Source organism: Stegodyphus dumicola, chromosome 11 (genome assembly GCF_044657685.1).
Source record: "Stegodyphus dumicola isolate Sdum_Otavi_A_Nest chromosome 11, ASM4465768v1".
Lineage (NCBI taxonomy): Eukaryota > Metazoa > Arthropoda > Arachnida > Araneae > Eresidae > Stegodyphus > Stegodyphus dumicola.
The window spans coordinates 147,521,525-147,538,574 of NC_140778.1; the positions used below are offsets into that span (position 1 = coordinate 147,521,525).

The window sequence follows — 17,050 nt, forward strand, 5'->3', positions numbered from 1 at the left end:
AATACCAAAATGTACTTGTCAGTTACAAAAATTAAACTTTTTTTTTTTTTTTTTTTTTACTTGAATACAGAAATTTAAAAAGAAAGTCCCTTTAGCAAAAATTTTAAATATTTTTAGACAAATGATAATTTTTTAAAAAATTATTTAACTATTTTGTCAAAATTAATTGCTTCTAAAATTATGGAAACAAGAGAAATTTCATGTCAAGTTGTTAACAAGAGAAAATTTATGTATATGATGCTCAGATCAAACAAAATCAGATTCCTCTATTAAAATTTTTGGTTATTGGATTTGGCCTTAAAAAGAGTGGCACTTTTCCATTTCACCGGCGCAAATCTCGCAGAGCAGACTTTGTTGGCGAAAACATACAGTATACACATAAAAAATGTTAACAAATGTTAATGCTAAGAATTTTTTATTTTTGAAGGCATAAACATTTTAATATGGTTTAAAATTTTGTAAAAAGCCAATAAATTTGTAAAAAGACGTCAATTTAAGAATTTACTATGCTTTAATGGTTCAACATCCTGATTCGCCGGTTAGTATCACGTGTGACCCCAAGCGGTCTCATCTCACGTACACTACACTACAAAAGTCTAATTCTCTTGGTAATTATCTACATTAATTTAAAGTTAAATCTTAATTTGGAACACTAGTTTAAATACAAGAATTATTTATAGTTTAAATACAATTCGTATAAATAGCTTACCCAGAAATTAAAACCATGATGCTTTACTTTACCAAATGCTACTGCATTCTCATTAGAACTGATGAAGTTGAACACTTGATTTTGCCTTTTCTATATTTTCGCCTTCGGGTGAGCGGTGTGATTGCATTCTAATTGACTTAATTACCGCGAATTGTCTTAGAGCATGAAATTTAACTATCTTGTAAAAATTCTATGTAATTGTATGCCAGTATTGAAAGAAACAATTAATCTGATAAGAAATGGCTGCGACTTGTTTTGAAAATGAAGCGTAAAAGGTTACCAGTGAAGATATTCCGTTTGGCATCAGTTGTACCATTATTGGCGACTTTATCGTTTGATGCCGGCAATACGGAAAAGTACCAAAAGAATACATTTTATACATTAGCATACCTCAAGTAGAATGATTTATAGTAACATTTAAACATAATTTTCTTCAGAAATAAAAGACAAATGCTGCTTGATAAATAAATACTTTTTCTATTTGGATATTTTTAAATAATTTTTAGTGTTATGTTCTAAGAATTTGCATATAAACATATAAATAATGATAAGTTACATCTTCTTACAGTTTACATTATAAATTCCTTTTTATATTTAAGAGAGATTTTAAAAAATCTAGATTTTTATCCTATGCCATAAGTATATGATTTCATCACTGATACTATGACTAGCAACTCAAGTACTAGAGTTCAACTTGCAATTTTTTATATGTTTCTGTTAACTTCACCAAAATACCCGATTTTTTTTTTAAAGTAGTGAAATTTCAAATTTGGCCATCAATAAAATTTTTGCTGCAATAATTCTGCAAAGAAAGGAATGTGGCATAGAAATATTACTGTTAAATTAACAAATGATGCAATAACGGCTTCCAAAGTCATCATCAACAAACTCAGTTTTATTTCTAAAACATTAGATCATTGCTGTAAAATATAGCTCATAAAGTTCTTTTACACATACTACTTTTTTAATTGCTTTAAAAAGTAAAATTTATAGGTTATATTTGAAAGCTATTAATACTGATATTTGATATAAATGTTGATATATATTAGTGAAAATAAAAATGTAAATGAAAAAGTTAAATTATGTTCTATGGTAATACTTTCTTTTCTACAGGTACAAAATTGTATGGTGGAATTATCAGAAAAGAACATAATACTTTTTTTCCAATTAACATTTGTAAAAATTAAAACTACAGTAACATCCCAGTAAAATAATACTACATGGGAAGAATCCTCAATATGCATCACAAATAGAATTTGTAGAAGTATCTTAACACATTTAAATGTATAACCTAATGAAAAATTCTAACAATGTAAAAAGGTCAAACAGAATGGAAATATTTGTAATATAGTTTATTTTTATTCTTTAAAAAATTTAGCTGCTGCTTTTACAGGTATACTATATTGGGTACTATTCCGTTTTGAGGACCATAAAAAAAATTGCAGCGGAAATGTATGCGCAAAAGCACCAAATCTAGCGTACACACTGACTTCAGATGGCGTAAGTTTATATAGTTATGTATTTCTTAAGACGTCATTGAAACATTAGTTTAATTTTTAAATCCTTTTTTGATATCTTATGGATTTAACAATTTGGGAATTGCCCATGACGAAAAGTCTGCAATAGAATTTTAAGTAAAGTACAGAATCACCCACTGCTTGAAGTGTTTTTAAGAATTACACACACTGGGTATCCATGTACACGTTGACCTATATTCACTTAAAAAAAGAATCCCAGAATTGCACAAAAATGGCACTGCGCACACTCTTTATCTATGTACACATTGACCTATTTTCACTTAAAAAGTAAAAGAAAATGGACAAAAATCCAATTGTTTTTACCCTTGTAAAAAGCGGCACACAAATAAGAGGGCAATTCTGGACGTTACCGAGTCACGTTTAACCTTTTTTATATAAATTATAATGATAAAAAAGTAGTACATGAAATTAACCTTTCATGTAAATTAAAACATTAACCTAAGATAGTTATTTATTATTATACTTCCTTTCTTGCGTTAGAGTTGCTGCAATTATTTTTTACAGCACTGGCATCAACAATAGTTTGGCGATTTTTTATGGCCCTCAAAACCGAATAGTACCCTATATTTTAATTTAATATCCAAAATAAGGCTATTTTATAGCATGAATAAATGTTTTACATCCTACATAATTTTTAATTCACAATAAAGTAACTGTAAAAATTTAACACATACTTTTCTTGCAATAGTTCTCGGAACTTATCTCTAGCTAAATTCATCAGACAATTCACTTCTTCTTTTGGTCGTTTAAAATTTTCAATGCTGAATGTGTAAATTGTCACTTCGGTAATACCCAAATCAAGACACCATTCCAAGGTCTGTTCAAATAAAACTACAAGATTAAACACATTATAATATCAAAATACATGCATATATAATACCACGTGTACAAGTATGAAATGCTGATTTCAGATAACAGATGGCGAGATTTGACACAGTGCCATTTTGTTGTGTCATCAACAAGTATCAGAAGTGCATGAGTGATAAATTAGAAAAGTGTGTACATAGTGTTGTGTCCAATATGTCAAAATGTTTACCGAACAAAGAGCATTCATGGACAGCATTAATTTTTTGTTTTCATTTCAAGAAAACTGCTGCTGAATCATACCAATTACTTCAAGAAGCTTATGGTGAACACGCTCCTTCGCAAGACACCTGTAAATGATGGTTTTAGTATTTCAAGAGCTGACTTTGATGTTGCAGATAAGGAACGTGGAAAACCACCAAAAAAATATGAAGATGTGGAATTGCAAGCATAGTTGGACGAAGATGATTCAGAAACGCAAAAACAACTCGCCGAGCAATTGGGCTTTAGCCAACCAGCTGTTTCCAATTGACTTTGAAAGAATGGAAATCAGAAAACCAGTAGATAGGTACCATATCAGTTGAGCGACAGGCAAATGGAAAAGCGCAAAACACATGTGACATTTTGCTCACTCGATACGACAGGAAGTCGTTTTTGCATAGCATAGTTAAAGGGGATAAAGAGAGGATTTACATAGAGAATTCCAAGTGCAAAATGTAATATGTAGACCCAGACACACCATGAACATCGACAGAATTACTTTGGCAGGAAGACAATGCTGTGTTTCGTGGCACCAAAGGGGCATGATCTACTATGAGCTGTTAAAATCTGGGATAACGGTTATTACGAATTGTTACCAACAACAATTGACCAATCTGAAACATTTGCTGCTAGAAAAAGTCCAAAATACGAAAAGAGGCAACACAAAGCCACTTTTCTTCATGACAATGCTCCATCACATGAGGCAAAAGCAGTTTGCAACACCTTGGAAGCATTCAGCTGGGAAGTTCTACCCCATGCGGCTTACTCATCTGACTTGTCTCTTCCCGAATATCGTTTGTTTGCTTTAATGAGTCATGCACTTGCTCAGCAGCGCTTTGGTTCATACGAAGATGTAAAAAATGGTTCGATTAATAGTTCATGGTAAAAGGGGAAGATTTTTTACTGGCATGTTATTTACAAATTGCTCAAAAGATGGAAAAAATGTATAATAAGCGATGTAGCATACTTTGTAGCTTATCAGTCTTCCATATTTAGCATGTTTTTTAGGAGGGTGGATTCACATTTCATACTTCTACACCTGGTATACTTAGATAGACTAAATTTTGATTTAGAAACCTGAAACCTCACAAAACATATTAAACAAAATGCTATTAAAACAGCAGGAATCTGTTTTAATAGCATTTTGTTTCAAAACGGCTGATCTTTGGAAGCAGGAAAAAACGGCTGATCTTTGGAATATGGTAACTGGTAGTTTGGCGACATTTTGGAGGCGATAAAGGTTACTACCTAGGACTTTGGTAATAATGTGAGAAGTACTCAGTTCCGATTACGCATTATTTTGTGTGAGGGAAATGAGAGATCATGAGATATGTCATGTGACATTAATAGACGAATTACAGTTCTTTAATCGGAAAAGGGGGGAATTTGGAAAACTGTAGTACTATATTATTTTGTATTAAGCTTCATTGTGTGTTGTGTGAAATAGTGGAAGTGTGCGTGCCACGTAATGAAGATTCTGAAGATTAGGTAAGTTAGTATTTTTAATCATTTGAGGATATTATTTTTATGCATTGTTCTAAACGTAAGGAGTAAATAAATTAATATGGTATTATTGGAAAATTGTTATTAGCAATGATTTAGTTTAAAGTAATTAGGATTGTAATCTAATTTTTATTAATTTAATGCATGTGCTTATTTATATTTTAAGCAGTGTTTTTTAATTTAATTATATTTTAATTTAATGATCGTGATTTTGTGAGTTATATGTTTGCAGTATTTTGGAATACGTTTGAGTAGAATACGTTGAGTATTTTCATGCATTTTCGTGAAATTTTTCTAATTTATGAGAAAAAAGAAGTGTACATGGATATAGTGAAGAGTGTGCACAATGCCATTTCTGTGTAATTCTGGGATTTTTTTTAAGTAAAAATAAGTCGACGTGTACATGGTTTAGTGACATTTTAATTAAATGATAGTTATTTTGTGAATTATATGTTTGTAGGAATTTGATATACGTTTCAGTTGAAGTAAACGTGAATGGAAATAATTTAAATATTTGACACTAAGTATTTGTAACCATTTGTAATGTTTGCGGTATGAATTCGTTGGTAACGTTTATAATATAATAGATAATTTAGAGGTAAAAGTTTTTGGATATTTTATTTATTTTATACGTGGAAATGTTCATCCTTGGAAAGGGTATATACTTTTTCGCAATCAGGTAATTTCATATATGTGTTTTTTACCGAGTTTAAAGATTCACAGAATTTTTTTGCATTTTCGTGCAAATTTTTGTAATTTATGAGAAAATAACAGTGTAGATGGATAAAGTTAAGTGTGCAATGTCATTTTTAGGCAATTCTGGGATGTTTAAGTAAAAATAAGTCGACGTGTAAATGGTTTTTGTGTATGTGCTATTCTGAAAAACGCGCAAGGAGTTTGCGATTGTGCACTTTTTCCCAATTTTGCAGTTAATATTTGTCATGATTAAGCAGTTTTGTTACATAAAATTTCTAGCATAAGCGTAATTCGGCTAGTACATTGTTGGAAAAAGTGTTCAGTAAATAAAAAGAAAAGAAACATGTCTTTACTTCGTGAAGACAAAATGGCGGCGAAAAAAAAAATAGAGGGTTGCTGTAGCAGAGTTGGTCGCCAAATTTTCGCCAAAAAATCGCCAAGTTACCATAATCCAAAGATCAACCAATTAATTAGCATAATGCACCAAAAAAATTACAATAACATATTTCAAGTTATGTTTTTGGTACTTTCTGATTACCTGCACAACCTCTGAAAAGTGTCAACTGGAAACTTTGGAGAGCATTAAAGATTTTATTGCAGACTTTGGAGATAAATATATAATTGGATATCTTTACATCTACTATTTCAACAGTGCATTCAGTAATGCCTATTTGCTTTATTCTTCTTTTCCCTTACAAGATGCACACTTTCTGGTTTTTTGCATAGTTGTGCTCTCAATGTACACAGCAATCTTTTTGCTAAGAAAAGCATCAAAGAGTTACAGAAACTCGGCATCGCACACAACATCAGCACTAAAATCTTAAAATAAGAAGAAAAAAAAAGAGGAGCATGATGACTAAAGTCACCATAATATGCTTTCCCCTAGTAGAAAGCTAAATCCGAGATTTTGCTCGAGACAAAACTGTAGTAAGTACTTCATTACAATGCTAAAATGATGGAATTCTTATAGGATGAATCATAATCTACAATCACATTTGCAAAAAATGTCCGAAGAAGTGGAAATTAGTCTGGGGGGATGCTATATGTATACCTGGAAAGCCACATAAATAACTTTTTGACGATACCGTGGGTTGTAACATAAATATTTTTTAAGACACAGTACATTACTTCAATACTTTTTTGTGGCTTTTCATCAATTGAGGTGCGGATAATCAGAAAGTATCATATTTTCTTTAAATTAATAATAGAATTTTACTCTTCTGCAGATAATTATTTATAATTGCATAATCTTTAAGAGAAAACGAAGTTTAAAACAAAATATTATGCCTCTTTATAAGTTCTCACCTTGAGCCATTCAATAATTACAACATTCAAGGATAAGTTACATAATAATTAAGAGTAAGCTATTATGAAGTATCGACTAATTAAAGTTATAAGAGTAAGCTATGGTATTTTTTGGTATCTTCTTATTGTAGCAGCCTCCGAGATTCAATCATTAATAAACAGAGATACCTCACCAGCTGTTCTCATATTAGCACCATGTTTCATTTTTACTAGTTCTCATATTAGCACCATGTTTCATTTTTACTAAGTTTTTTTTTAAGGTTGGAAGTTGCTATAATAAGGAAGTAAATTTTTTTTTTAAAATCAGAATGTTGCACTGGACTATAAATCCTGAATAAATATTATGAAATTCAAATATAATACCTCAGACAACTTTTGGAAACCTAATGCATGACCCTTAAGTTTCTCCATTCCATTTTTTGTCGCATATCTTCTGTTGCCATCCATTATAAAGGCAATATGACGAGGTATAGGTCCAGTTTTTAGAACACTTATGCAAAACTTTTCGAGCCATGAGCGCTTACTCTCACGGATCCAAGACATATCCTTAAAAAGAGACAAGCGGAAGTGCAGATAACCAATCAAGGAAAGTTTAAGCAATTTTTTAAACTTAAATCTTTACAACATATAAAAAAATGAAGCAGTAAATGTACTGAATTCTACAAAACAAGTATAAAATGTATGTTGGGTTATTTTTTACTTTTCATTAATTCAGGTTGTGTCAGCTATTAGTTAACCATGATTCAAAACAGACTTTAAAAATTATATAAGCAATTTTTACTATACATGTTTTTTCATAATATTACGCTTTGGTACTCTTCTGTTATCGGGACATATGTATGTATGGGGCATTTTTTCATAATATTAAGCCTTGGTACTCTTCTGTTAGTGGAACCAGATTCAAAAATTTATGCATGCATCCATGCATGTATATAATAATGTAAGTACATAGTTAGTATGTATGTATGGCTGTGTATACGCACATACATACATACATACATAATACATACATATTTTAATCCGGTCCTAATAACAGAAGATAACCGTTAATTCTTTTGTGTCTCCGATACTAAGAAGCTTCATATCACACAAAAATTTATTACTACAGTAATTTTAATGGAGTCTATTTTCATACATTTTTTTTTTCTTCCAAATATTTGTTTTCACTTATCAAACATGAAATTCCTTTTTTCTAAGCTTTGCATAAACATATATAAATATAATACTGAAATAAATGCACATACATAAAGTCACTAATATGTTGAATCAAAGTAAAATAAAGATAAAATCTTTTATTGAGGTAAAAACGTGAAAATAAATTTAAAAAAATTCTGAAGGATAAAAAAAAGTATCATTTGCTCAGTTACTGATGGAAATTAATTATATTTTAATGAAAGGTGATTTTTTCCTTTTGTGAAGAATTTATTTTTTTATATTACACGAATTAGTTAAAATTGTATAATTTATTTATAATGCATTATTATTATTATTTTGTAACATTGTATTTCAGATAAATGGTATTTTAATAAAAAACAAAATTAAATATCACTTTACAATATCATAATAAAAATATCACTCTTGATATGTGATATTTTTAAGTACACAGACATTCATGCATATTTGTTTATATTTATAACACATATGTTTGAAGAAAAAGAGTTAAGCTACAAACTGAGGTCATAACTGGAATTATACAGTACAAAGTCTGAAATCCGGACTGGTCAGGACTTCGGCGATTCTGGATTTGGGATTTTTTCAGATAATAGATTATCAATTTAAATCTGGTAAGATGGCATGCAGAAATTATACAATTAAGAATATGAAATCATAATTTATGAAATAAAGAACAATTATGATCTAAAGGGTATCAAAACTTACAAAAAAAGCTTAATATTTATTTGTTTACTTTATTAAACATTTCTTTCAATGTAAGTTGTTTAAGATGCTTCGACAAAAAATTAAAAAGTTCCTTTCTCTTTATTCTTGTGTCATATACAGTGGACTTTCCAGTGCCATACTCCTTGCATAATTTTCAGACAGATATGCCTTTACCCATTTTTTGCAGCAATTCCGCTTTTTGTTTAATGGACATCGCAACAGTTTCACTTTGTAGATAGATCCTTTGGCAACTCCAGAATTGGAAACTCTTTTCACATAATCGAAAGTTCAACTTTAGTTTTTATAAAATTGCCATAAAAATAACAGTCTGCAAAAAATAATAAGCTGGATTAAATTAGAAGATCAGGGAGCAGCACAGTCTGCTACATTAATTGAATCAGTAAAGAATCAGTAAAGAATCAGCCTTAGAATCAGTAAAGATAATTTTAGCCTAGCTTAACAGCGTCCGTTATACATTATTGTCTGTGTATCACGAGATTGGCGATGAAAGCCAAGTTGTTTCGATAAATTTTGTCTTGCTCCTATTGTGTACTGAATTAAGCCTGAATTGTATTACTTTAGTTATTTACTACACCTACATTTATTTCTTGCACATGCTTCAAACTAATCAGAGTCCTGAATAAATAAACTCCCACATATATTTAAGGCTTTATCTAGGGCCAGCGCTCGATACCGCCTGGTGCAGTCTCTACGGGTCCTAAATTCTGCTACAAAGCGCTTTCCTAAGTTCTAAATTTTCACTGTGCCTAAACTTTGGATCCCAGTGCTTTCCCTAAATCATAAAAACTTTTCATCCTTAATTTTGACGCTTGGTTTTCCCCAAATTCCAAAAATTTCGCCTTCCCTAAATTCTGCCGTCCAGTGCCGACATATTCTGCAGCCGCTTCTGCATTCATGGTCAATAATATATAAGTTATTCTTCTTTAAAATAGCACTAAATGTAATCTTTTGGCCTATGAGTTTCATTAACTAAATCTATTTTTAGCATATGAAAAGAAACGTTTGTTAAATTTTTCCTCGTCAACATTTCTTAGAGCATTTAAAATCTATAATCATCGCCAAGCGTAATGTTAGCATAATAGGTTGCCATACTCTTGTTATTCAATTACTAATATAAAAAAAATTTAGCCATCACAGCATGAGTTATTACTGAAGCTGTAATGTATTGATAAACATGCGGCGATGAAAGCAAAATACAATAAATGATGACTCGCCAGGTCAGCATCAGGGATATAAAATAGGTGAATGTTTCGGTTTCAGATGTATGCCAAGTAGATACTCAGCTACGGAGCCATATTATAAATCTCACAAATTTATGCTTACATGATTGTTTTTCCATAACGAGGTATTTTATTTAGAACCTAAGTGAAATTAAGAATCGGAAATTTTAAGTGAAAATCTCCCCATGTTTTATTATAGAAGGCAAAATCAAATGCGCATGCATAAAGCATTAATAAAAAAAAAAAAAAAAATGTTTGTGGCTTTGAGGTTCAGATTTTAGATCATTCCGGATAATGGACGTATGGATTTCGGACTTTGTACTGAAGAAAATGCCTATTACTCATGCTCTTTTTGGGAAGCTTGAGAGATCAGTATCAAACCCTTGGCCGTTTGCACGATTAACAATATATATTGTACTTCTCCATTATGCATATATTGGTACTTTTCCATTATGCACCTGCCACAGTTTTTGCTACCTCTAAAAGAGAAGGGAACACCAGGCGGAGACCCAATGATAGTGCCATCAGGGCTGTCACTGTGTGTATGTGTATCTATAAACTATTATTGTAACTAGAAATTGTTTCTAAAAAAAAAAACCTGCCAAAATTCATAGCAGATGCATTACGGAAAAATACCAAAATACTGATATATAAAGCAAGCACATAATAAGCAGTCATTTCCTTTTTAGTTATATAAAAGAATTTTATTTTGTAATGTTCCTACAATATGTTTTATTTTTATAAAGTATATAAAATTAAATGAAGAAACCCAGTGCTTATTTTAATGGCATGTTCAAGTCCTTAAAATTCGGATAACACTATGATGTATTTGATTAGGTGTTAATAGAATTCGGTTTCTGGATATTGCATTACATAATACAGTACAAAGTCTTTAATCCGGATGTCCATAATATGGACCTCAAAGCTACAAACTTTCTGCGCATGCATCTCATTTATGCATGCGCATAATACATTTACACATGCGCATTTAATGTATAACGGACGGTATAAGCTAGGTTAAAATTATCTAATTATCTATTTCAGTTAATGTTGCAGATAGCATTGTACCTTAATCTTCTAACTGTACCTTAATCCAAAGGATCTACAAAGCGAAAGCATGTTTCGATGTCCATCAAACAAAAAGTGGAATTGCTGCAAAAAATGGATAAAGGCATGAAGAAAATGACAGAGAGGTTAGTGAAAACAAAAAAATTTCGATTGACAAGTTAGTCGGTATTCTCGGCACAGCAATTACAGGACTTGAACAGTGAAACTTTGTAACTGAACAAGAAATTGTGTCTATTTATAGAATTAAAGAGAAAGTATTAGCATATAAAACGAAGCAACTTAAACAACTTACATTAAAAGAAATGTTTAATAAAGTAAACAAATAAATATTAAGCTTTTTTCTGTTTTTTGTAAATTTTGATACCCTTTAGATCATAACTGCTCTTTATTTCATAAATTACAGTTTCATATTTTTAATTTTATAACTTCTGTATGCCATCTTACCAGATTTAAATTGATGATATATAATCCGGAAAAACCCCTAATCCGGAATCGCTGAAGTCCCGATGAGTCCTGATTAAAGACTTTGTACTGTATATAATTTTTTTGGCTGGATCCTTGCAGAGCCCACACCCTTGGGGCACCCACTTATATGGCACGTATCGATGTGTACATGGACAAAGGGAGTGTGCAGTGCCAAGTTTGTGAAATTCTCTGATATTTTAAGTCAAAATAGGCCGATTGATATCGAGTTTGTGCAATTCCTTGACTTGTTATTTTCAAGTTGGCGATTTTGAGAAACACGAGAAGCAGTGGGTGATTTTGCACTTCCCGATTTGTTGCCAAGGGTGGCTCTTGTAGGATTTTACCGTGTTTTTGGTATAAGATGGTGCAGAAATAATGTATGCTAATAGAAATTGCATTTTCATCTTTTTTTCTAAGCTAGAAATACAGGCAAATCCCAAATGAATAATTCTTTGATTTAATAATTCTTTCTCCCATCTCATAAAATAAATAAATAAAGATTATTTTATCTTAATTTAACAAACTCAAAAAATTAAAATATTTAAAAATTGTTATTCTACTTGTATTAACAATTTCAGATTGGTAAGAGAAGTTTTCAAATTTATTACTGATTTAAAGAAGTGCTAAGCTTTTGAAAGAGTGAGGTAATTTAATAGTCACCATATGAGCTCATAGTCAACATGCAGTTAGGAATCAACTTTACTTCAAAAACTGGGATGAAAGAAATTTTGGTAATTATGCAGCATCCGATCCAACGCTTTTAAATAGTCATTTATTTTTTAGGTGACCACATATTATACTGCATAATTTTAAAATCACTTACAAATAAACTGCTCATAAAGAGACTTCTATGAATAAAAAACTAGACTAAAAAGCAATAATTTATATACCGTATTATCTTGATGTATAACATGCGCTTATAATTTCAAACTAAATTTTTTAGTTTTAAGGTATATCTGGTGTATAAAGCATAACCTTTTCTTTACGAAGCAATCTGTAAGATACATGTTCGATGCTTTTATATTTTGAAGTCATTCATTCGAAGATTTTCTCAGTCTTTCGAGCAATGGTACACTGAATTGACAAATTATCAATGGGAACAATATGTGTGTAGGGAAAATGCTTGAAAGAGTAAATAGTTCTGCAAAGAGCATGCGTTGTTGTGCACAAGAATGTTATTCTAGGGTTTTGAGAAAAGAAGATCATTATTGGAGGCAATAATGCACACCCTGCCTGAATGAATTCACAAAAAGAGCAGTTAGATGTTTTTTCTTTCTGTAGTCATTTGAAGTGAACATTGAAGTCAATAAATGAAAAAAGAAGGGAAAGGAATCCAAATGGGTCATGCCAGTCTGGAAACTGTGTGTGAGTGGATAATAAAAGCATGGAATTCAATTAAACTGATATAATTCAAAAGTCATTAAAAAAGTATACAATATGTAACAATCTAGATAGAATGGAAGATGATTATTTATTAACGGATCACAATAACAGTGATGGTGAAGATAAAACAGAATTCGATGACATGATGAAGATATGACAGAAGACATATCTGACAAACTTTTAATGTCATCAGAGAAGAAAATTTTTTAAGTTCATATTCCATATCTGATATATAACACCACACTCACAAATTTTGATCTTATATTTTGTATTAAAAGTGCAGGTTATATGCGGGAATATATGATATTAAAATTACTTTCATGTAGTAATTTTTTAGAATTAATTTTTATTTTTCCTAATCCTGAGCCCCAATATTTTCAAGGTATTGCTGCATTTCACCCATTTAGAGGTCTAATTTCTGCAATATACTGTATTTAATGGCTTCCATTCTGCAATATACTCTCTATATATTTTTTATAAGCTAATTCTAAAATTTGTTGGTTTCATTTTCATACTCAGTAACCATATTATTTGCAATAATCCTTGCATTAAAATAATATGTAAATTAAATTCACAAGCATCTATAAAGAAAACAATCAGAATGATAAATATGAATGATGATTGTTGCACTAATGCACTGCACTGTTTTCTCAAATTTTACTTTAAGATTCAGAGGGTCTACCAGCGACCAAGCAGTAAAGTTGCTGAACATGGGTAGCTCGACCTGGGTTCATTTCCAGGCAAAAAGTTTCACTGCATGGGCGTTCTGTACATCAGGCAGTTTTCCTTAGAAAGTCCTCCATGATGGCATCCTTCCCCTTATGCAGAAAGGCTTTGCATTCTTACCATAATCAGAATTAAGATTCAGAAACATATGAAGTAATAAATGAAATTTTAGTTTGAATGGTTTTTATAAAAAGAAAGGGAAAGGCTTTATGGTAGTACTTTTTAAACTCTAAAGTAGATTATTCCACTTTAAATTCACCACTATCACAATCTCTAAGAAATTATTTAAGATATTATTCAGTAAGCTAAAATCAAAACAGTTTTTAATCACTCCACCCTTCGTGCTTACAGATAAGTTGTTTATAATTAAATATAACAGTCAGAATATTTTAAAAGAAACTATTAAAAAATATTTAATTTATTAATGAAAATTTGGCATTAAATAAAATTCTGTGTTAAAACTTACAATATATTTTGATGTTAAAATGAGGAAAGGGTATAGAATAATAAACTTACTGAAGCACGAGGAAATTCCGAGAAAGCTAATTTTAATATTGCATTTACATCATTAAAAAAAATAGTTAAACATTTATCTGTTTAAATATGCACAATTACGAGAAACAACACAAAATATTATTACACCGTCTGTAAAATTATTTGAAACTGTCAAACGTAAAAAATTATATCCAACGAAATAGGTAAAATTCACGTAGAAAATTGCGCAATCATACGCAACTAGAAATATTTTTTATCTTTAATACACCTTCTTGTTTTTTCATTCATTAGTTAAAAAATGATATCTGCAGTGTTTAAAATATAATTATATGTATTTATTTTATTATTGTATGCCATTTAAACGTTAAAGGAAAATATTACGAATGAATTTCCACTACGTGATGTAACCTTACTCAGCCACCACGTCAAAATGTACATTCATCATTAAATTGATGGTGACTTCCATCACATCTCGAAAGTTATGGATTTATTTAAGTCTATTATAAGTGAATTATTATACCATAGGATCTTGTTAGGTAAAAATGTCTTATACTCGAAAATTCTTACTTTACACTGCCTTCGGTCTCGCCAAGGAAAGCCTCAACGATGACGCATGCGCGGTGAACTTTGGTCGTCATCCTACATACGTTGGAAATCATCGGACTGAATCAAGAGAAATTCTCGATTTTTGATTGTAAAAATGACTATAATTTGTGTTATTAATGTTCATGAATACTTGTTCTTATGTATTTAAATATCCAATGAATGATTTAATGTTGGAACTATGTTTTCTACTGTTACATATCATTACACAAAGACTAGTATTCAATGTCGTTAGAGGATATGCTTTAGAGCTGTTCTTCTGTTTATAATTCATTTGAAACAGAACAGTTTATGGTTGTGTGTAATTTGATTATTTTGGAAATTTTGAACTATCTACAGTATGCCGAGTGATCGTAGGATTAAGAATAAGTCTTCAAATTTAGAAGCAGGTAAGTTAGAATATTTATATTGTGAAGCCTAACTTGTGCTAGTAAGTAATATCAGGTAGAATTCATAAGTGGTATAACGATATGTTTATTTCAGAACTATACTTATTGATTGCAAAATTTCTCAACACTGGGCCGTGTAAGCAAGCAGCAGAGGTAAGTAGAGTTTCTTTTGAGCGTTATTAAGCTGTAGTATTCGAATGTAGTACTTACATGTATTTTTTTTGTAGGTTCTTAGGAAAGAAATTGAGGAACACCATGTAAGTTTTGACATGAGTTTGATCACTTTTTACACCTCGTGTGCCACCACGTGGTTTAGTTTGACAAGTTGGCGTTTGTTTACGTTATATTGCATGCTATATATTAATAATAGTTAATATTGTAAAACTTTTTTGAAATTACAGTTGTTGCCGAAACGTGTTGATTGGCTTGGAAATGAGCATAGTAGAAGCTTTAATGAGTTGGTAAGTTAAAAATTTTTAGTTTTTCGTAAATTTTGCATTTATGCATTTTAATTGAATTTTTTTCCGGAATCTATATTATTAAGACATCTTAATGTGAATTACATTGTTTGAGGTATAAATAATGCTAATTTATGTAGTAATAAGTTATTTTTTTGTCGTATTTTGGTATATTCCTTATCTTTCCTATGATGTTTATTGAATACTAAAACAAACGGGAGAGAAGGGGGGGAAGAGAGTTATTGCGTCCCTGTACTGTGACGTAGCGTTAGTGTGCTCTTCATCCAATGAGAACTATACATTGTTCGGTAACCTTTTACGCTTATGACGTCAGCACAGCAGCATTTTATGGGAAGGGTTATCGCATTTGGCGTGTATCTGCTCCTTCTACGATGTTCATTTGTGCTTAGGCTCTTTTTTTGTGCCGAAATCAAATTTCGATTATACAATTCTAGCTGTGAGAATAGTTAATCATAAAAGTCCTGTCTGTTAATCTCTGAAAAATAATCTTACTTAAACAGTTTCTCATAAAGCTTGAATGGTTTAGAATACGAGTGTCAGTAGTTTTTGTTTTTTTTCAATTATTTTCAGAAAATTTTTACTAAAATATTAATTCGATTGTTAGAGACCAATAAAAATAATGAATAGTTCAAAAAAGGAGACTTAAGTGAAATGAACTTACTTTAGTTCCTTATTTGAAGTTACATAAAAATTTCATCCCTATAGGATGAATTAAAAAAAAAAAAAAGCTGAAAAGTTATGTTATAGTTTTAATTTTGTCAAATCTAGATCTTAAGTTTGTTTGCTAGAAAACAAAGTTTAACCAACAAAAATATCTTGGCAAATCCAGAATAAATCTTAATCCAGTAGAACGATAAAATTGGGAATTTAGCATAATAAAAGACATCCAATAAAATAATAAAATTAACTGTTTTGGAACTGAAATATGTAATAAGAATGGTGGGGTTTATGTTATTATGCAAAGCCTCGAGGTTTAGCTGCCTAAGTGGAGGGATGCCTTTATGGAGAACTTTCGAAGGAGAACTGACTCGTATATGCATGCAATATAGTGAAAATGTATTTAGTTATTAGATGAATAAATAATAATAATCATCACAATAAAAGTAAAATCAAAATTTCACATAAATTCATAAAATACCAAGGATCTAAAAGAGATGATAGAAGTTAAACCAGAATTAACCATATTACACATATTATAAAATGCAAAAACAAAAGTCTTAACTATGTAGCTAATTTATTTCATCAATGGAGCAATAATTAGACACATACTTAGGAAAGATTTTCAATTATCTTCTAATTTTCACTTTTTTCTGAATTGCGTTTTTTTGCTTGTTATCGTGAGCATTTAGTTTATTATTAAATTTATTGTGTAATAAAAGTGTAAAATAAGTTTCCAAAATAAATTAACCATGCACTTATCTTTTTTTTCTTTCCCCTTTTCTTTCTTAAAAAAAAAAAAAAAAAAAAAACCTTTTGAAGAGTAAAGAGCAGAATCGCCCACTTATTT

At 30.4% G+C, this 17,050-nt stretch overlaps 2 protein-coding genes across 7 annotated transcripts in view; one reads left to right on the forward strand and one right to left on the reverse strand.

Annotated features, from left to right (window-relative positions):
- Positions 1-14,741, reverse strand: part of Dhdds (Dehydrodolichyl diphosphate synthase subunit) — a 33,362-nt gene extending 18,621 nt beyond the window's left edge. For 2 of the 4 annotated variants that reach the window (XR_015044145.1, XM_085827302.1), the window contains exons 1-3: positions 14,593-14,677; positions 7,180-7,362; positions 2,922-3,064 (exon numbers count right to left, since the gene is read on the reverse strand). Coding sequence is in view for 3 of the 4 variants with exons in the window: in XM_085827302.1 (XP_085683428.1) it covers positions 2,922-3,064; positions 7,180-7,362; positions 14,593-14,595 (329 nt within the window). In the remaining variant the exon portion in view is untranslated. Of the gene's footprint in view, positions 1-2,921; positions 3,065-7,179; positions 7,363-14,093; positions 14,250-14,592 lie in introns of those variants that run through there. The other 2 variants (XM_085827303.1, XM_085827304.1) reach the window with 2 other exon arrangements.
- Positions 14,675-17,050, forward strand: part of BRWD3 (bromodomain and WD repeat-containing protein) — a 123,782-nt gene continuing 121,406 nt past the window's right edge. For 2 of the 3 annotated variants that reach the window (XM_085827301.1, XM_035358086.2), the window contains exons 1-4: positions 14,675-15,064; positions 15,159-15,217; positions 15,292-15,321; positions 15,466-15,525. In XM_085827301.1, the coding sequence (XP_085683427.1) occupies positions 15,016-15,064; positions 15,159-15,217; positions 15,292-15,321; positions 15,466-15,525 (198 nt within the window). In that variant the 5' untranslated portion in view covers positions 14,675-15,015. The remainder of the gene's footprint in view (positions 15,065-15,158; positions 15,218-15,291; positions 15,322-15,465; positions 15,526-17,050) is intronic. The other variant, XM_035358085.2, reaches the window with a different exon arrangement.